This window comes from Ambystoma mexicanum, chromosome 14 (genome assembly GCF_040938575.1).
Source record: "Ambystoma mexicanum isolate Mex_15411 chromosome 14, UKY_AmexF1_1, whole genome shotgun sequence".
Taxonomy (NCBI): Eukaryota; Metazoa; Chordata; class Amphibia; order Caudata; family Ambystomatidae; genus Ambystoma; species Ambystoma mexicanum.
Genome location: NC_090940.1, coordinates 654487080 through 654508500, shown reverse-complemented (window position 1 = coordinate 654508500; position 21421 = coordinate 654487080). Strand labels below are relative to the sequence as shown.

General features: G+C 46.1%; 1 protein-coding gene across 1 annotated transcript in view; it reads right to left on the bottom strand.

Moving 5' to 3' along the window:
• The window catches only part of ASPG (asparaginase), a 431236-nt gene extending 424435 nt beyond the window's left edge, over positions 1-6801 (bottom strand). Inside the window, exon 1 of the mRNA XM_069638193.1 lies at positions 6489-6801. Coding sequence (XP_069494294.1) covers positions 6489-6753 — 265 coding nt within the window. The 5' untranslated portion in view covers positions 6754-6801. The remainder of the gene's footprint in view (positions 1-6488) is intronic.
• Positions 6802-21421: the final 14620 nt, after the last annotated feature.

Genomic DNA, 21421 nt, shown 5'->3' with positions numbered 1-21421 from the left:
GTATTGTGGTTCTGCAGACCATCTCCTGTCTGACTGCACCAAAAAACCTAACAAAAAGAAGGCGGGAAATGCCAAATCCCGACAGTCGAGGGAGTCCCTATGTCGGGAAAGTTGGCATTTGACTCCCGTGATCATGATCAAACTGTTATGTTTCATCTACCTGTCTCCTTTTCGGTGGCATCCGTGTTTCTTTTCCGGTTTCGGTGGTCATCGACTCCGGCGCCACCGGGAATTACATTGATCAATGTTTTGCTGGGCTCTCTAACATCACGTTAACGGAAAAACCTCAACCCGAATCAGTCAGTGCCGTTGATGGCACAGCACTTGTCTCAGGCCTCGTTACTCAACAGACCATTCCTATTACTATGAGTACTCTGGAGGGCCATTCTGAAACTATAATCTTTGATGTTATCCAGGCTCCTGCCTATCGAGTCATTCTCAGGCTTCCATGGCTTTGCCTCCACAATCCCATTATTGACTGGGCCTTGGGGTTGATTCAGTTTACTTCCGTACATTGCAACAGTTCGTGTTTTTCCGCTTTGGGTATCGCTTCAGTGGTTCCTAGTCAGGTTTTTTCCTCTATACCTGCAAGTATAGGTGCTATCTCATCCGATTCTGTTCCTCGAATCCCTCCTGAATACACACAGTATCGTGGTGTATTCGACAAGGGTAAGGCAGAAGTGCTTCCGCCCCATCGAGTCTATAGCTGTCCTATAGACCTGGTTCCTGGGGCAAAGATACCCTCAGGGCGTGTATACTCTCTCTCTTTGAAAGAAGACCGGGTTCTAAAGGACTACTTGGACAATGCTCTTGCTATGGGCTTTCTTTCGACCATCCAAATCACCGGCAGCATCTCCTTTGTTTTTTGTGCCTAAAAAGGAGGGTGACCTACGTCCATGCATCAATTATCGGGCATTAAATGAGGTTACCATTAAGAACCAATACCCCTTTCCTTTCATTTCGGTATTAGTAGATCAGTTGGGTGATTCACAGGTGTTTACCAAATTGGATCTTCGTGGGGCATATAATCTCGTTCGCATCCGAAGAGGTGACAAATGGAAAACGGCTTTTAAGACCCGATTCAGTCTTTTCGAGTATCTGGTAATGCCGTTCGGCCTGTGTAACGCCCCTGCTACGTTTCAGGCGTTCATGAATGATGTGTTTCACGATATCCAAGACAGATTCGTAGTGGTTTACTTGGACGATATACTCGTCTATTCTGCCTCCTTGTCCGATCATGTTCAACACGTTTCAACTGTACTACAGCGTCTACGGGACAATCATTTGTTTATAAAATCAGACAAGTGTGCATTTCACGCAACAGAAGTGGAATTTCTAGGCTTTGACATCACCGATCGAGGCATCAGGATGAGTTCCTCGAAGGTGAAAGCGGTTATGGAATGGCCTGTTCCCAAGACAGTTAAAGCTCTCCAGTCCTTTTTAGGATTTGCAAACTTTTATCGTAGATTCATCCATTCTTTTTCTGCCATCTCAGCCCCTTACTGCTCTCACAAGTCCCAAAACTCCTTTTGTTTGGAATACTGTGGCCCAAGAGGCTTTCGACAAGTTAAAGGGGGCATTCACCTCCACTCCAGTGTTGCAACATCCTAACCCGGATCAACCTTATTTTGTGGAAGCGGATGCTTCCGGGTATGCCGTCGGGGCAGTTCTTTCTCAGTCTTGTCCGCAATCAGGAGAGGTACATCCTGTTGCATTCTATTCCCGGAAACTATCCCAGTACGAGAGGAATTATACCATTACGGAAAGAGAATTGTTGGCCGTCAAGGAAGCATTCATGGAATGGAGGCATCACCTCTTGGGGGCCAGACATATCGTTACAGTGTATTCCGACCATAGAAGTCTGCTTACCTTCAAGTCAATGAAGTGCCTCACGGCTCGGCTAGCCAGGTGGCACTTGTTTTTCTCGCAATTCCAGTTTATCATCACCTATCGGCCGGCAAGGCTGCACATTCCAGCAGATGCCATGTCTAGGCAAAATCCCGTAGTTCCACGGGAAACCAGAGATCCTGTCCCACTTTTGTCCAATAACTTTGTGTGCGGTTGCACCATCCGGTCTTCACTGCGTTCCCTTGTTGAGGACTGGGTCGTTGCGAACCCAGAGGAGGTGGCCGCACTCAACCTCGATGTTCATGGTGGCTTGCCCTTTATCCAAGGTCGTGTTTTCACACCTCCTGGGAGGGCACGGTTACAAGCCTTGAATTGGGCCCATGATTTGATCGTCACAGCACACCCGGGACAGCAAGACAATCGAATCGCTGCAACGTTGGTCATGGTGGCTCTCGATGTCACGGGACGTTATGGACCACGTCTCTACCTGTGCGATTTGTGCTCAAAGCAAGCCATCTAGAACCAAACCTATGGGTCTTCTGCAGCCTCTTCCGGTCCCCTTTAAACCCTGGCAGATGCTATCCATGGACTTTGTTGTGGAATTACCACTGGTCAATGGTAAGGATACAGTCCTGGTGGTGAATGACTACTTCACGAAATACGCCATATTTGTTCCTTGTTCGGGTATCCCGTCGGCACCTGCCTTGGCCGATCTCTTTCTCTTACATGTGTTCAGAAGATTCGGACTGCCCTCGGTTATTGTAACAGACAGGGGGTCCCAATTCACATCACGGTTCTGGAGGGCTCTCACTTCCTCTTTTCAGATTGAGGGTAGGTACTCGACCGCTTTCCATCCTCAAACTGATGGGCAGACCGAACGTCTAAATGCCACCATGGAGCAGTATCTACGATGTTTGTGTTTACAATTCCAGAGCACCTGGTTTTCAGCCCTGCCACAGGCCGAGTTTGCCTACAACAACTCTCTGCACTCAACTACGGGCTCATCGCCATTCTTTGCTCTTCATGGTTTTCACCCTCGTTCTCTGCCTTTGGATCCTTCACTGCCTACGGATAATCCGGCAGCTCTCGCTTTTGTGCGGGATATGGATCACATACACAGGGACATACGATTGCACCTTTTACTGGCCCAAATCGGAGCCAAGAAGTATGCTGATGCTCACCGGTCCACGGCTCCTACTTACCGTCCTGGCATGAAGGTCTGGCTGTCCACTCAGAACCTGAAAATACCCGGGAAGAAAGTGTTAGCTCCCAGGTTTGTGGGCCCTATCTTGTTCAGTCGGTTGTTAAACCTTCTGCCATCCGTCTGTCCTTGCCTGCCTTGTGGCGTATCCACCCGGTTTTTCACCTTTCCTTGTTGAAGCTCTGCCCGGCTGGTACCCGCCTGCCCCGCCCGATTATGGTTGAAGGGGAAGAGGAGTTTGAGGTGTCAGCTATCCTGGACGTCAAGGTCTCCAGGGGTAAGATATTTTACTTGGTGGATTGGAAGGGTTACGGCCCGGAGGACCTTACATGGCAGCCTTTGTCCCACATTCAGTCACCTGCCTTGTTGCGAGCTTTCCATGCCGCCAGGGGGTTGCCCTGGCCTTTGCGGGAGGATACCGTTACGTCTCGGTCTCCTCCCCGCAGACATGGGCGACTTGCCGCTTCATTCCTGCAGCGTTGGCAGTTGCCGTGGAGACATAGCGTTTCCCGGGCCAGGATTTGAACGGGTCAAGTGCCCAGTCAGCTGATCGGGACGCAGTGAGGCAGACTCCACCCCTTAACAAACATAAGCGTTCGCTTCCCGAAGACGCTGCTTCTAATTAGCGTTCTTCTATCCTGCTTCGTTTTGGACTGATTCATTGTATTTTGAACTTTTGCTTGCCTGCTCGACTTGCTACAGCCTGCCCCTTCTGTGTTTTGGCGAACCGGACTCGCGTCTTTGACGCATTCGAGCTTTCGCTCACTTTTCGTTACCTGTGTCTCTCGGGACGCTCTGATCTTGTTTCCTCCTGTTCCCTCTGGCGGTTGGCTCCCTACTCCGCTCTTGGGAACAAGATCTTGCTACCTGGGAAACCATTCCACTTCGCTACATCTAGATCAGTATACAACTCTCCTTCCATTTAACTACTGTCATCCGCTCCAACCAATTCTTCTCTCCTACCTTGACATCCTCTTCTGTGGTAATTATACGATCCAACCTTGCTGCAGCTCTGTTTGGATACCTACATCTTTGGAACTATACTATACTTTATTTGGATTGTGCCGTTTGATAAAGACACTCTTGGAACCAACGTGCACTCCTGGACGCTACCCTGATTCGTGCACCACACCAACACTAGTTGGCGTCCCTCGTTCCGTCCGGGAAGTAGCACCCTTACTAACATTTCTTTTTTTTTATTTTGTACCTCCGTTGTTTCTTTAAAGGCATACTCTAGTAAAAAATTTTATTTCAAAAATAGATAGCCCACATTAAAAAAAAAATACTAGCATCCTCCGTTTTAAAACTTCCTATGTAAAATTTTGAGATATTTAAGCTCAAAAGCAAGCACAAGGGCGCCGCCATTTTGTGAATGGAGGCCCTCCTGTGCTGGCTTTTGCGGCACTAATGAAGGAAAAACCAGCCAGCTGTAGTAAATAAAGTCTACCGCTGGGTGGCTTTCCCTTCATTAGTGCCGGGACTCGGAGGACGCGGACCGGAGACCAGAGCAGGAAAGCTGCAGCTCAATCTCGGTAAGTGCTATTTATTTATTTTTACAAAAAATAAGCACTAGCTGCGTTTTTTTTTCTAAGTTTTCCGGGCTGGAGGAGCCCGGAAAACTTAGAAATAAAACTGCAGCTTTAAAAACGTATTTATGTTTGCGGTCGCTTTTGAAGCGACCGCAAACATAAATACAACGTTGTGTTGGAAAACGCTGCGGTTTTAAAACCGCAGCGTTTTCCAACACAACCGTGTTGTGTCTGCCTGAATCTGCTTTACCATTTGGGGCTCTCGGGCTCCCCGGAGCCCGAGAGCCCCAAATGGAAAAGCAGATTCAGGCAGACACAACGCGGCGTTGCGGAAAACAACCGCGTTGTGTCTGCCTGAATCTGCTTTTCCATTTGGGGCTCTCGGGCTCCCCACGGGGAGCCCGAGAGCCCCAAATGGAAAAGAAGATTCAGGCAGACAACGTAGCATTTCCCATTTGGGGCTCTCGGGCTCCCCACGGGGAGCCCGAGAGCCCCAAATGGAAAAGCAGATTCAGGCAGACACAACGCGGCGTTGCGGAAAACAACCGCGTTGTGTCTGCCTGAATCTGCTTTTCCATTTGGGGCTCTCGGGCTCCCTGTGGGGAGCCCGAGAGCCCCAAATGGGAAATGCTACGTTGTCTGCCTGAACGCTCTGCAGGAAAGGGTTTCTGCTCAAAAAGGGGGCTCAAAGGGATAAACCGGGGGCTAACACGCTTACCTGCTGCCTGGGTTGGTGCCATGGCACAACTCATCGAGAAAATATCATATGGCTATCTAGTTAGTGTCAAAGATGATTTGCTTAGCACATAGCTGCTACAGGTATGACTTTAGTGCAGTATGCATGTATGAAAGTAGTCAGTCACTGCTCCGCTCAGATATCTATGCTATGAAGTTCCAAAGATGTTTGCTGCTGTGACTGAGCAAACTCTGCTCCCCCCCTACTAACTTGGGGATCAATAGGTTTTTAAGGTCATAACCCCTTTTGCATCTTTTATGGGTCTGGTGGTGTGCATCAAGGGCACATATTAATGAGAAATTGAGGGCCAAAGCTGTGTACAATTAGGCTGTTAATCCTTTCAAAGAACATTAGGGAGTAGCAGCTGTTTTACGCCTCCTACATTGCTCAGGTGATGTTTTGTGGCTAGTGCCATGAGCAGCAGCAGCTACCACAAAGCGAGCCTGGGCAATAATGCTGCCTGGTGTAAAGAGGGCCCACATGATGAAATGCTTGACCTTGCCAGTGCATGTCACAGCGAGTTCCTGGAATCCCAGTCATCGCAGAACTGGAGAGCAGGGCACGTTTGCACTGGCGGCTCGCCCTCCTGCGTGTAACCCTATGCCAATGACCTCTGGGGCCCTTGCACGGGCCTCCTGCCTGCAAAGGGAGTGCGTTTCCCCACCACTGAGTGGGCGCAGCCCCGGGGACCCCCCACCCCCCCCCCCCCCTGCCTTGGCTTTCCAAGGATTAACTTATGCTCCCAGGGTGGATGGGAATAAATACATTACTTTAGGGAGGAACATTTTGAAGAAGAACATTATTTTTTATATTAAAATTCAAGGCAGCTTCGTTAGTAAGAGAGAACAGGCTGGGCATTATTTTCGATTTAAAAAAAAACTTTTTCAGACGGGGGAATACCCTTGCTTCTTTTAAGTTTAAATACAGTGCTGTATTATTTTAATGATTTAAAAGAAATGGATTAATTTCAAATATTAAAAAAATTCCACCTTTCCACATAGGAAGAAGCGTGTGCGTTTGTAAAAACGTACCATTTTCTAAAATCTTAGGTGCGACGGTTAATTTAAACCGTGGACTGCGCTCGCGCGCGCTCCCACGTCGCGAGACCCCCCCCCCCCAGGTCACGTGGTGGTGCCGAGCGCGCGCGCCACTGCCCCCTTTCATTCTCACTCACCGTCGCCCTGGTACGCCATCCCGATGGTGCCGCCGGTGTTGATGACGAGCACGCGCACCTCGGACGCGATGCCGCTCAGGCTGTCCTGCGAGCTCGGGGTGCTGGAGCGCCTCCTGCGGCGTCCGGTGCCGCGGGAGGCGGACGGCGAGGTCAGGCCCTGGCCGCACAGCGCACCCTCGTACTCCAGCCCCACCAGGCTGGAGCGGGACAGGGCTTTGCCCAGCTGGGAGAGCTGACAGCTCGGGGGATCCTTCCAGTCAGCCATGGTCCCTGGGATGTGCGGCTCGCTCTCTGGCGGGTGGCACGAGCGCCTATGCAGCGCTCGGTGCGCGTCACGTGACTCTCCTCTCGCGCCATCTTAGCATCCTCTTCCCCCATTCAATGGCACGCGGCGCGCGGCGGCTGAGGTAAAACATCTCAAACCGCCGCCGGCCGGGGGATACGCTCGGTCTCTGCCCGTGCCTGCTCGGGGATCACGAACATCGCGCGCTGCCTTCCTGTGCGGCGACATTACCCGGCTCCTTCCTTTTTCTGAATACAAAAAAATGCATATCTTCAGAATCCGCCACAATTCCGTTTCAAAATCTCAAGGTTCGTGTTCCCAAATACTGTCCGACGCCACAGCTAACGGCGTTCGGATAGTATTGAAGTGAAAACATTGAGGGCGGCCGACGCCCTATAGTTTGAATTTTGTAAACCGCATATATTCGCCCACGTTCAATTCAAAGTGGCCCTATTTGTTTCAACTTCGGTCCAAACTTTTATTTTGCAAAATCACGCTAGATGTGTTATATATTGATAAAGAAAAGGCTCGGAACTCAATGATCCACGCTTGATTGCTGTTAGAAAGAGCCCTGGTCCGTGCGCTTCACTGAGGTCTGCACTTGGTTTATGGTTATAGCCAGTGTTTTAATCATATGTTCCTTATGGCGGTACTATGGAAATGCCAAATATTCTCACCACTCTGAATTCGGTCACTGCTAACCCTGATTTAGAAGGGAGACTCCCGATTTTTCGATTAAAAATAGCGCAATTTTGTCACTGTCTCCCGCCTAAAATAACTATATTGCCAATGTTAACCTACGGGGACATTACCTTTTCCCGATTTTTGTGGGGAAATCTCCATCTCGGGCTTAAGAGTGTTGGCATGTCTGCATGTGGCACTCACTTGTTTTAAGCATCAGCTCAGTGGATCACATAGAAATGCCCCTGGGACCAGGGCAGAACTTTGGATATGCCAGGCAACAATGCCTAGACTAGCACGGCACCAAAGGTGTAGATGTAGACTTTATTTCCCCTGTCGGTAAGCAAGTTGTTCTGGTGGGGCGTTGGTCTTTAGTGAATCCATTGGTGAATGTGTCAGGTGACCCACATTCCTACCCTGCGCCAAAACTAACAGATTGCCATCTGTGATGGTGTAAAATCCCTAGCTTTTTTGATTTGTATTATTTAAAATCTTGTACATAATTTAGTTTCAGAAAGGGTGGTCTGCTAATCAGACCTCCACCCACTTTAATTGATGCTCTGCCAGAATAGTAGCAGGCTTGTATTCTTTTGATTAAATAGTCTTCTGACACCCTCAGCACCAGCCCTGCCATGGAGTGGAACAGAGGGGACATGCATTACTGACAGCTGATGAAACACAAAGTGACAGCTGGCAGAGGTAACATTTTAATTGTACCTCTCGATTAAAATGATAATTGTGTACATTAGTAACCTTAGTGGTCCATTAATCTATAAAATAAGTCATGCTTGATTGTGGCATGGATCACGGTTATACAGCAACATCATTTTGATATCCTAGTGTCGGCTCTGAGAGCAAGGCTACATCTATATAGGGCTGATGTGTATTTTTCGTTTTGCCTGGTGTCTCTGAAACTGCCATGCAGGACAATGGGTAGGAAAGTCTCTGAAACTGCCATGCAGGACAATGGGTAGGAAAGTGCCTCTGGTAGTCCTATAAGAAGGGCAATACCTTCAGATAGGGCACTGGAACCCTCCCAATGAGTCCTCCTGGGAACCAATGCTTCAAGGGGCGCACTGACATACAAAAGCCACACTCAGACCGGGATGCTGACCACTGAAGTCATCAGACATGGGGAAGGGGGTTGAATTAGAGTTGCTTCCCAACAACCAGAAATCCTGAAGAAGGTGGAATCCAGTTCATAGCCTCAAGTCATCTTCAGTCCGGATCGACTGTGCTCCGTTGCTTTTGGCACTCTACATAACTCCAAACTACTTGCTGGACTCAGATGCATCAGCTTGTCCCATTAAGCAGACTGATTCATCTCGACCCGATGGTGGATCAACAGAGTCGAGTGCTGGAAGAATCGACTTGCCATCATCTCCCAGTAGCCTAAACCGTTATGAGACATCTCAACCACTGATTAAACCCAATTGGATTCTGCACTTTCAGACCAACTTGATGCTGACCACCAGTGGGATAACACCTTCTGCAAAAGCACCTAGAAACACAGCTGGAACTTGGTCACGCCTCAAAGCAAAGATTTAAGTGTACTGCAAAGAGGCCTTGGTCCATGTCAAACTATAGTGACTTGTAAAAAGACATATCCTCGAATCAATGACATTGTTGCCAAGTCTCATGACTGATCAGCCCTGCTAGCCATCCAGAGATCCTTTTCACATCAACATTCTATATTCTGTCTTTCTTTTAAAGTGGTGATCTTCTAACTAGTTTGTTTGCATTCCATGAGTTAATGTTACTATATTTGTATAGAACAGTTATTGGACATTCATTTATTTTGGAACCAATGAGTAACACCAGGTTGCTTCCATTATCAGCTGACACATCTCATGAATATTTACTCTGCCCACGTTACCAAAAGAGGTATGCCTGTAAGGTTGTGTTTGTTTCTTCTGTGATCGGGATCACTGCTAGTTTAGCAGTGTGGGGATGCGTACGTGGTTTTGCCACTACTCGCCCCTGTACACTTGCAGCACTGTTGCCATTGCATCACAACCTCAAGGCCACATTTTGCAAACCCCTGTCATAAAGCACCAAAGTATTGACTGAAAAGGATACGGTACTCAAAAGGATACAGATGGTAGGGTCTTCCGGATCCCTGTTCACACGATTTGATAGTTGTGAAGTCAAGTTTAGACCTTCCAAATGATACGTCTCTCTGACTGATGAAACAGGCAGAGAGATGGATCACTGGAAAGGGCGTGGGTAAAGTATAGGAAGTCAGCCTAGAACAAAATAAAGAATCATAAGAAACTGCCCCAAATCGACTCTCTATGATAGAACAGCATTTGGCATTAATTCACACACTGACCTTATGACTGGTGTAGAAGAATCCAGCAGAAGTCTCTTGAGGAAAATCCGGAATTGGAACAAACGACAAGGAAGGGAAGATTAGTAAGGGAGACTTATCCCGAATGGCACGAGGCTCACGCTAGATACCGGGTTGCTGCACCACAGGATAGCGTCCAAAGTACTGTTCACTGTCACCTTCCAAAAGTCCTTGAAAAGCTTCCTTCCCACGTAGAGAAAAGTATAGAAATGAATAAATCCACCTGTTAGTATCACAGATGCAGGAGTCGGAAATAGCGCCCTTTTGTGGAATAAACAAAGTACACGCGGTTCTGAACAGCCGCGAAGAAAATAGTGTGCGCGTGTGGAATTACACGCGAATAGGATTCACGAAATCCAGGCCAGCCGCGCTTGAAGACAGCGTGCGCTTGTGGAATTGCACGCGAACAGGATTCACGCAGTCCTGAACAACCGCGCTTGAAGACAACGTGCGCTGTGGATTTGCACGTTAACAGGATACACGCAGCCCCGGACAGCAGCGTTTGAAGACAACGTGCGCGTGTGGAATTACACGCGAACAGGATTCACGCAGCCCAGGCCAGCCGCGCTTGAAGACAACGTGCGCTGTGGATTTGCACGTTAACAGGATACACGCAGCCCAGGGCAGCCGCGTTTGAAGACAACGTGCGCTTGTGGATTTGCACGCTAACAGGATACACGCAGCCCAGGACAGCCGCGTTTGAAGACAACGTGCGCGTGTGGAATTACACGCGAACAAACAGCTCCAGGAATCAGCGTGTGGAGGAAAACACACTATAGAAGGCCCAAGAAGCAGCTGAGGAAAACTGCAAGGACGCAAATCGGAGGTTCAGCTACACAACGCCAAATGATTCGATAGCGAGTGAAGTTTCCACGCTACTTATATACGTAATGCCGTAGATCACGTGACGAAGCAGAATTCACGTGAATTTAGCAACGTGAAAAGTGCAGACGTCGCTTTCCCGGCAATGAATCGAACAACCGCCATTTGGAATAGAATGGTCTAGCTGTTCTATGAGCGTAAGAGGTAGAACCACGTCCAGCATGCATGACAACCCCTTAACATCCTTGCTTTCCACTTTAGTTATTATGTTTTTTTTTTTACTTATTTGCGTTTGTTCCAAATGGAACTATACAAAACTCTTGATCAACTGGTTTTCAAATCTTGAGTATCCTCAGCCTAACATTTTCAATGTTTCTTGTATGATCTTCACTGGGGCAATTTGCCATGTTGTTCTGTCGCCTCCGATTAGTCTGTGCCACCACTGGTCGATGTCGAAATACCCATTTGCCCGGAGTGGATGGAGGTAGGCTGATCTGATCTTTTGGTTCCCTGGGCAAGTCTTTAGTAGGTGACGTATGGTTTCCTTTTCTGCTCCACAAAAGCGGCATTCACATGAGTCTGAGATACCTCTGATGTAGCGGATCTCATTGGTTTCAATTAGGTTGAGTCTTATCCTGAGTAAAAAATTCCGGGATGGTCTATTAGGACATTTTTTAATAAACCTCTGTAGTTCGTTTACTTTTCACAGGGTCTGTGGCAGATGAGCTAACAGTTTGTTGTTTGATGCTTCGATTTGAGTATTGGCCCAGTCGAGGTTTTTGAGTTTTTCGCACACTCTGACTGGATTAGAGTGCAGGTCGTCTTCAGAGCATGCGACTGAGTCCAAAAGAGCTACATTTTCCTCTCTCCATTTTGTCAGCATTTTCACCAAAAGGGATTTTGTTTCTTCACCTATCATTGTGTAGATGCACTGGGCATCCTGGCAAATGCACTTTCGGTAGAGCAATATTGAGTTGATGGTTACCGTGCCTGCTAATGAGAGAAGGCTAAGTTTGCAGCGAATTGCCGGCATTGAAGTTGAGTTTGGCAGGCATAGGACCTTTTTCCAAAAGAGGCCTTCTAGTTTTGGCCAGAGGTTTTTCGGTATCTCAGGCATGGCTTCTGCGCCGTAAGTAATAGAAGGCACCTTTTTTTTTGTAAAATTCGATAACCGGAATCATTGAAAATTTTCCGTATTTTAGGTCTATGGCTTTTCCTTGAGCCGCCAACTTTTTGATTTTGAGTTTGACTGTCTTGCATTGCACTTTCTGTGCAGGAACTGTCAAAGGTCACACCCAAGTATTTGAAATCTTTTATTCTCTAGATTTCTGTGTTTTCTAGGTACCACTTATACTTATCGTTTTTTTTTGGCGCTGATTCCAGAATTAGTATTTTTGTTTTTTCTTTGTTAATTAGGAGGTTGTTTTCCTCCGTGTAGTGAAAAAGATTTGTTAATTGTCTCTGCAATCCAATTTGAGTCTGGTCGAACAGAACCAGATCGTCTGCATACATGAGCCTGCTGATGTGTACTTTGGCCAATTTCGGTGGAAAAGATTTTGTGAGATCTTCAGTTTCTCCAAAGTCACCCATGTATGCTAGGAATAATTCAGGGGCAAGAGGGCAACCCTGTTTTACCCCTCTGCTCGTCGGGATTACTGCAGAGACTTGGCCTTGGGGAGTCAGTCGCACTCGCAAAGAGGTGTTTGTGTGCAGTGCTTTTAGTGGCGAGAGAATTTCCTTTGGGCGGTTCCATCGTTCAAGTTTTGTCCAGAGTCGGGACGTGTCTATCTGGGAAAGGTCAACGAAGGCCATGAAGCATCTAAATTTTCCTTCAATTGCTTTGCTCTTTAAGGTGCTGATAGCGAGGATATTCGCTGAAGTGCCGACATTTTTCTTGAAACCAGTTTGGAATATGTCGTGGCATGGTGCCAGTTTTGCCCAGGCTTGGAGTCTTTTCAGCAACAGTGCCCCAAAAACTTTTCCAATACAATCCAAAAGTGCGATTGGACGGAAGTTCAGAGGGTCGCTCGCGTCCCCCCTTTTGTAGATTGGGACTATAATCGCTTTAGTCCATGAAGATGGAATGGATTTCGTTTTTGCACAGCGTTCGAAGATCTTTTTTAAGAGAGTTGACCATTCTGTTGGGTTTTTTTTTAGGTCCATATTAGAGATTCCGTCTGGACCAACCGCTCTAGAGTTTTTCAGTTTTTTCAGGGTTTCGAAGATTTCTTTGTAGTCGTCGAAGTTTGACCAACGCGAAAGGTCTTTTTCGATGTAGTCGACATTTTCATTTGGGGGGGCTTTGAAAAGGGTTTGGAAGTGATCGATCCATTTCTGTTCCGTAATCGAGTTGATGATGGAATTTTTGATCGATGGATTTCAGAACTTAAGAGACCAGAATTCTCTGGCTTTGTTGCCACAGATCATTTTCAGGACTTTTTCTGAGTCTTGCTGGTAAGTTTCTGGTAATTTCCGACAGCTTTTGCTCCTGTTTACTGGGCGATGATCGTTTCAGCTGTCGCTTAATTCTTCGAAATTCGCTTCTTTTTAGGGCCAGCTGTTCATTGTAGCTGTGTTTGTGTGTGGATTCAGAATTTTGAGAGTTCCTTTTCTTTGTCGCGAAAGCGACAAGAAGGGGCACATAGTCTGGTTTGGGATGTTTCTCTGACAGACCCTCTTCTGAGTATCTTTCTGAGAGCAACCTCACTGCTGATGTTGAGAGTTTTAGGCGGTTTCCTTGGTTGTTTACTTCCATACCGTATGATTCATCCTTGGTTCTCTGGAAGTTAGTAGTCCAAGTTGTTGTTAATTGGTTGTGGTCACTAGCCGTCGTTTTGTAGACCTTGAAAGTTTTTATAGTCTCTATAAAAGGGCGGGACACGTATATGTAGTCGATAGTTGCTTTTGATGTTCCCTGTTCCCATGTCCGGAGACGGTCTTTTTCCTTGAAGATCGTGTTGAGGTTCAACATGTGTCGTGATGACATCAGCTTACTCCAGAGCTTACTTCTTTGGGCTGCAAGTGTGGATATTGGGTTTTTACCCTCTCTCAAGCCTGGTTGAGTGCATGGAATATTAAGGTCTCCACAGATGATAAGAAATGGAACCAGGCGAGTAGACTGGATTTTGTCGATGGAGTCTTCCATCATTTGGATGAAGTCCTTCGAGTCTATGTTTGCAGGATTCCAATAAGAGTTTAGGATTGCAATTTCTGAGTTTAGCTTCTTTCCAGGTTCTTCGAGTTCGATAAGGACTGCTAGTATAGATTTGTCAACAAGGTTTCTTTCATTTTTATGCCGGCACCGTTTCTGCAGGCCACGAGCAGACCCGAAGATGGACGGCCCAAAGGGCCCTTTTTTGCAGGTGCCAAGACTAGGTCGTATCCGTCTAGAATCGGTTTGTAGGTGAGCCATGTTTCCTGAAGGCAGATCACGTCACATAATGCTAAGTCCGCATCATTCTGGGTCGTCAGGTGGGTGTATCCTCGTGTATTCCAAGAGCACAATTTTAGCATAGTCTGGGACTGGTCGGCTTGCAAGATGTCGTTGACATGACTCTGCCGACCTTCGCATTGCTATTTGTTCATAGTTTTTGAAAGTGCTTTTGGCAACCAGGACCAGATTCCCTGTGAGTTTTCTTTCAGTTTTAAAGTTTCTGGCACTCTCAGTTGTTCTAGGTTTTTTGGTCGTGGTTCCATAGGTGTTTGTTTGTTCCGGTTTTCATTGTTCCCCTGGTTCCGTGGGTTAAAGCTTGGACTTCGGTCTCTGTTTTCCCCACTTGTCAATTCTCTTCGGTTTATTCTGCGGGGGCGGAATTTCGCAGTGTGACTTATTATATGTAAATTCAATGATAGAACCAGGGAAATCCCCCATTGCCATATGTTTAGAGAACATTATCCATTATAAATATATAAACCCCAAAGCCGCCACCCCAAAGTAAACCCTTTTCCTTCTTGGCACTGTATCTATTCTTCCTATTGCTAACATATTAATTTTGTGTAAGGCACGTGTGGTTTATGGAATGGCATTAAAAACTGCTCCAACTGAAACTATTTGGCAGACGGCACATCCAACAATGCAAAACCAAGACTGTGCAGCAATTGCTTACTGCAGCCTTTCCAAATCAGATTGAAAAGCACACTTAACGGTATAAACAATGTGACGGTTATTATTGTTCAATTAAGTGGTTCACGGTATCTTTAACGGTATACCGTTACATCCCTACTCTTGAGACGATTTCTTTTTATAAGAGTGGTCTTCGATCTTTTTGCTTGTGTGGTCTAAGCTTGCAAGTTTTTCTAGCACATTTGTCTGTATTTCTCTGTGTTCTGCGGGTGATGATGGAATTTCAGTCACCCTGAAACCAAGTTCATAAAATTTCTTCTATTATTCGAGAGTGTATTTTCTTTGAGAAAATGTACAGGTATGTTTTTGCTCTGCGATTCGAGTGGTAGGGATCCACTAATTTCAAGTCTTCCGATTTGATCTGACGTAGTGCTGGAATGAAGCCAAACAGGGTTAGGACCCCTCGTCTGTTGAGGATAACTTCACGGTTTTCTGACCGCTGTTAGATTTTAAGGTGCCAAGCGCTTTTTCTGCTGGAGTTTCGTCCGTCATGGTAAGATTCAGTTTTTGATTTATAGTGAGTTCTCCTTTTGGGGTCCTTAGTCTTGAGCTGATGGTCATTCGGGCTCTTCCGCCGTGCGGCACAAATCCTCTCTCGCAGGATTCCTGGGTCTTTCTCTTGGTTTATGTTGGGGTGCTGATTTTGGGGTCCCTCGATTCGGTAGGGGAGACTCTGAATTTGTGGAGAATGAAACTTTCCTATGGTCTGTCTTAATTTGGTTTGTATTTGATGGTTTATGAAGAATGTTTCTTCGTTCTTCCATGGTTCGGAAAGGTGGACTCTGTAATTCATCAGGCAAGGAACTGGACTGCGTCTTTGTATCTGTTTGGTCTTTTCTAGTGGGCATGCTGCTTGTAGGTTCCTCCTCCAGGTGTTCACTGAGATTCATGAGTTGATCGTCCTCTAGGAAGTCTTCAGTTGTTTTAGGCAAACTTTTTTCTTGAATTATTCGGGATCTGAAAAACAAGCGGAGGTCGTTGTGGAGTCGATAGGCAGTCCTTGTTGTTTTGGTTCTGCTTTGGCTTCTGCAGTAGGGGCCCTGATTTTCGCTTTTCTGTTCTTGGTGGCGATGGACCTTTTTGTGGGCAGAAGATTGGATAAGCCTGGTCGTTTTCGATCAATTGCGTTTGATTTGCCTTCAGACTCGAAGCTGCTTCTTTTTCGCTTGACTGAATTTGAGTTTCTTTTAATCTTGGAGGAGTTTCTTCGCTGATGTGAATGACTTCACTTTGGGCATACAGCACAGCACCATTTTTGGTGATTGGGTGGTGTTCGTTGATCACGTTAGCAGTCATCGGTGAAGATGTTGGTTGGTTATGAGTTTGCGTTGAGGAAGTAGACCTCTCTTGTTACAGCACATTGTCTCCTTTCGGTTTTCCTTTTGAAGATGCTGTGTGTGTTTTCAGGCGTTCATCCAATGCAGTTATATAGCCTTCGAGGAAGATCAGTTTTGTATACATCATTGCCTGCATGGTCGTGTGATCTTTCAGGTTTTCGCTGATTGATTTGTATAACTTTGTGAAGGGTGCCAAGGCTATCGATCCTGCAGACATGATTGAGATGAAGTCTAGTTTCTTTTTTGCTGGTGAGTCATTTGGGGCCCCTGATGGGTGGCTGTTTGGATTTTGGTCATTGGTTATTGACTTTCTTGCTGAGATGTTGGAAAAGGGGTCTGTAGAGTCCAACCTAACCCTGCTTTGGATACCTCTTGGTGTTTTGGACGACTCTAAATAAAACTGTCACATCCATATTCCTTCACCCCCACCACATCGCCAACTTGCTTTTGGCCCACTTGCCATCACACTTTGCCCACGGGAAGCCCACTCCAGCAGGCATCCGTGCTTAAAAAATACTTGAAAAATAACACAACCTGGTTCATGTGCTCCACTGAGGAACATAAGCAATCCAGGAATAAACCTCATGTGTGTATACATGGAAAACAGCCTTGTGCTGTTGCCTGGTGCTAAATCCACATAATGTGAAAAGTGGTCTTATATAGTACCCTTCTCGCCGTTTCTATCCTCCCTGCACTTGGCTCTGTAAGAAAAAAAGGGGAGTGGTGGTTAATAGGATACAGGGAGATACAGATGCAAAACATGTGTTGATGGGCTGAGGTTGGACATACCCAGATTCTGGAGGGCCAATCTGATTTCTATGAGTTTGGCAGAAACATTGGGAGTATTTTATGCTAAAATAGATATACTACAGCACTTTGGTTCTGGTTAGCTGCTGACTGGGTGCGTGATAGGGCTATAGAGGAGAATTTAGACATATATCTAGAGTTTATGTGCAAACAGCTAGGCCTGTGGCACCCAGGTGTGTGTGTGTGTGTAATGGAAGTCGTAGACTACCCTAATCTGTCAATTGGGAAGGTGGGGGGAGGGGGAAATACTCCCTGCACTCTTACGACTGATCTCCTGAAGCCAGGTCTCATTTCATTTTCTCTCACTGCAGTCCACACATGTCTTTTTGTCCCTCTTGATCACTAATAGATGCATTGCTCCCCACGTGTAACAGATCTCTGAATTGGAAGAGTAAGGAAGCAACCCGTCTGGATACTGTACACATTACCATAAGCTACATGGGAAGAGCTACAGGAAGCAAGCATGGTTGATTCAGAGAAAAGAATGCCTGAAATATGGCCACTGCAGGCACCCATTTCACCTTTCTTTTTTTATTAAAAAAAAAAAGAAAAAATGCATTATGGCTAGTGAAACAAGCCTTTTACTTTATTTACAATAAGTGATAAGCACATACACTTCAATAAAACCTTGATTCATAATACAGGAGTGGCTAAAAGAACCAAAAGCACAGAGATACAAAATTCATCAATTACATCAAAGTTAACGAGACAACACCGTAACAGAAGAATTATTAATTAAGGCTAAAAATAGTGTGTAAAAAAAATCAAATACTTTATAGTAAAGATGTAAGAAGTAATTTAAAACTAGTTAGGAGAGATCCGGGTAAAATGGGCAGTAAAACACGTTGTTTTTCTGCCAGCGTCCAAATTTGGTGAGCCACTGCAGTCATGACCAACGATTCAGCCCCAAAGACATATGCCCAAAACTGATCAGACTAGTAAGGTTTAAGTTACTTACCTATAACGTTCTCCCGTATGGGTCTGGCATGGCTCCTTGGGTCAAGACGGTGAAACCGCACTTCCTCATTTGAGGGATGTGGTGGAGGGTAAAGACGGGCAAATCAAAAGATTGAGAGGGGTGAAAGTGAAATTAATTTAGGAAGGAAGCCAGGCCTGAGTTTCAGAGAAACTTTCTCCTGTAAGAATTGTAAAAACATGCTTGCAGCACAATGCCTGCAATTCACTAACCCTCCTGGCTGACATGATTGCAACCAAGAAAGCTGTTTTCAGAGATAACATTCTTATGGAACAAGAGTGCATGAGCTTGAACAGAGCCGCCACCAAATAAATCAAAACCAGATAAGGATCCCAATCTGGGACAACAAAAGGAATTGGCAGAAACTTAATGAGAAGGCCCTTCAGGAATTGGGCCATGGCCGGAATAGTGAAGAAAACCTTGAATCAGGGACCTTTTGAACACAGACAAGGCCACCAAATATCATTTGACTGTGGTAACCTGAAGGCCTGCTGATGCCAGTGACAGAAGGAACTCCATCACTAGTGGTGGGGCAAGAGATGGGGTCAATCGCACGCTGCCTGCACCATGCCTCAAATCTTTTCCACTTGCACGCTTAGAGAGGTTTGGTAGACTGTCTGCATGCAGCTAGCAACACCTCAAGCACTTCTTCAGAGAGGTCCCAGTCATCATACCTCATCCTCTCGAGAGCAATACTGTAGGTTGAGGGATTCGGGGCTCATCCGACCACAGAAGCAACCAGTGAGATGGACAGATCCAAGAGGTCAGAGTACCACGTTCTCCTAGCTCAGTCCGGGCGATCAAGATAATGGTTGCTGGAAACCTCTACAACCTCCAGAGAACCCATGCAATCAGAGGGAACTCGTAATGGAAAAGGAAGGTCCAATCCACCAAAAACACGCAGAAGGAAGAGAGCACAGTGTTCGCAATCCAGGCAGTAGGTGGTGAACAGAAGGGACTCTGGGACTTTGACCAAGCATATCTCAGCTGCCTGTCTTGAGGGGGTCCTGTTTCCCCAAAATCTGAAGTCCAGAGATTGCGCAGCAGAAGGTGTGCTGAAGCCCGTGGCTGATAAGTGTTTTGTAGCCGAGGGTCCTGGAAGCCAGAGGAGCTCTAAGACGATGTGGCGTCGTTGGAGGCATCTTCAAACATGAAGAGTGAAGGCCCAAAAAGAAGCCTGAAGCAGTCCAAGTCCTGCACAACGCGAAGGGAACAAGACAGAAGCCAGTGAGTGTTACTGAGCCCTTGCGCGAACAATGGCAAGCAACAGTATCCAGAAGAATCTCTCGCGTACGAGTGAAAGCTGTTTGAACGTGACCGTTGATTGCTGAACAATGGGAAACGTAAAAGTAGGACGTGCATAGGAATGAACTTCATTCCCTTTACTTGCATAATAGTATAATGGTGTAAAACATGTTGATTGAATGTTAAAACATCCACAAATGGATAAAAGTCGCATTGTAAGGAACTTATGGCGGCAACAGTAAAGACAGACAAGTTATCACAGTTCAAGGATGTTTATTAAACTGTATAATAGGCCTAATCTAAACCTACATCTAAGACGGGAGCAAACTTCAACAATAAAAATAATAAGATAGTCCTGGTGGGGTCTTGTCAAATAAAAGTGCCTATACTAAAAAAAAGATTGCAAATCCTTACCTCCAAGTTACAAAATAGTGTGGGACAATGGTCACAAGCAAAGAAAGAAGTGTTCACCTATTGATAAGTCAGAATGGCTGGGGTCGGCTTTCCCCACGTTTTTAGCACAGGACAAGGCGGGACCTTTGAGCACAGCACAATCGTGGGTGTCGCCAGCACGAGGTTACAGTTCCTTACAACGATGCCAGGACCTTCTGGGGCCAAGTCTCTTACCTTAGAAGGGCTGCTGGACTATAAACAAAAGTTCCTTTAGTAATCTTTCACGTTGGGCGATTGCTCCTCGCCACTTGGATCCCCCTCAACTGGTCTCTGATCCTTCTTGCAACGTTAGCCTCCCTCAATCACGTTCACTGCATATCAGGTCCCAGCGACGAAATCCTGCAGGAGGCGACAAATAGCCCACCAGATCCCCGAAACCGGTTCTCCCAACAGTCAAGTAGAACAACTGCTGAGTTGACCAGACCGGGGGAAAAGGTGAAGTAGAGAAAATAACAAACGAACAAGGTTCTTCAGGTTCCCTTCTGCTTCCAACGACTCTGTACACTGGAAACACTGTAAAATTCAGCATCAATTTAGTCTTACCATGGCACTCTCAAGCACAGAAATAAATAATTATTTTCCCAACCTCCCTTTTACCTGTCTGATTCTGCTCCCTGCTGAGAAGCTAATTAAGAGGATGGAGTTTCTTATTTCTCTGCAAAATATGCTTGAAACTGAAGAACTAATTCTCTCTGTTCCTAAACCCTTGTATGCTTAAAATACTCTACTCCTCTGGTCTGCTACTTCAACTTTTAAAACAAAAACTGATCAACTCTTAGCTTTGTTGCTCTCTTTACACTGGTTGACTTTCTCTGTCTCTAAAGTCTTCAGCCTGCACCAAAAAACTACTGATTTACTCTTTTGAATTGCTGCATGTCAATAACACGTACAACTTCTCTGCCGCTACAGCCTGCTACTTCGCACTAATTCATTCTAATCCGGCTTCCCCTGTAAAATCGATTTGCTTGTAAATGGAATTTCTAAACACTTCAGCTTCCTCTGACGCGCTATGGTCTGTTGATGTCTTTTCTAAACTCGTGCCTGCGAACAGCTGACTCGCTGCGCCTGCACTGAAAGAGGGAACACTTTTCAGCTCACATCAGTTATTTTGTTTACCTCAGCTGTGAATTCTCCCTCTGCCACCCAGCTGATTCCTCGTTCACAATAGGCAGCTCCCTCCTCACACAACCAACGCTTTGACCCACGCCGCTAGGTCCTTTTTTCTAACATGTCAGTCTCATTGCAATGCTCACTTTATAACACATGCGCACGCGCTGGAATAACGTTTCTTTACTTACGCTCTTGCAAACACGTGCATACTTTAAAACGCATTCAGCTTTTACTAATCATTTACAGTTTCCAAATTAACTAACAGTTCACAAAATGTACAGATTCTCTTCTTCCGACTACCACTGACTTCTTATTTACAGATCTCCATCAATAAAATACGCATGCAGTTTCCTCTTGGCAAAGTTGTCAAAACAAGTTATTTTTACGGTCACTTATCTGAATTACAGTCTCTGGCATTACCTGCTGGCTTATCTTCTTGGTTGAGTGATTTTCTAACTTGGTTTCTACCGTATTCCAAGGAGCTCTTGAGCACTGTGACCTCTCCAAAGCTGGTCTTGAATGAAAGGCAGTTTAGAACCTCTCCAGAGGTTCCAAACTGCATCACAGTAGTCTGTAGCCAATTATTGCTGAGCAGGAAGTGGACCATCTTGGACTGGGAGAATGGCAGCTGACTAACATGAGGTCAAGGAAATAGTGAACTCAACCCGAACTCCACCTAAAACAGCAGTATGAAAGCCTCAGTACCCAGGCACCTGACAGTACCCCCCTCCTCAACGCTCTTCCAC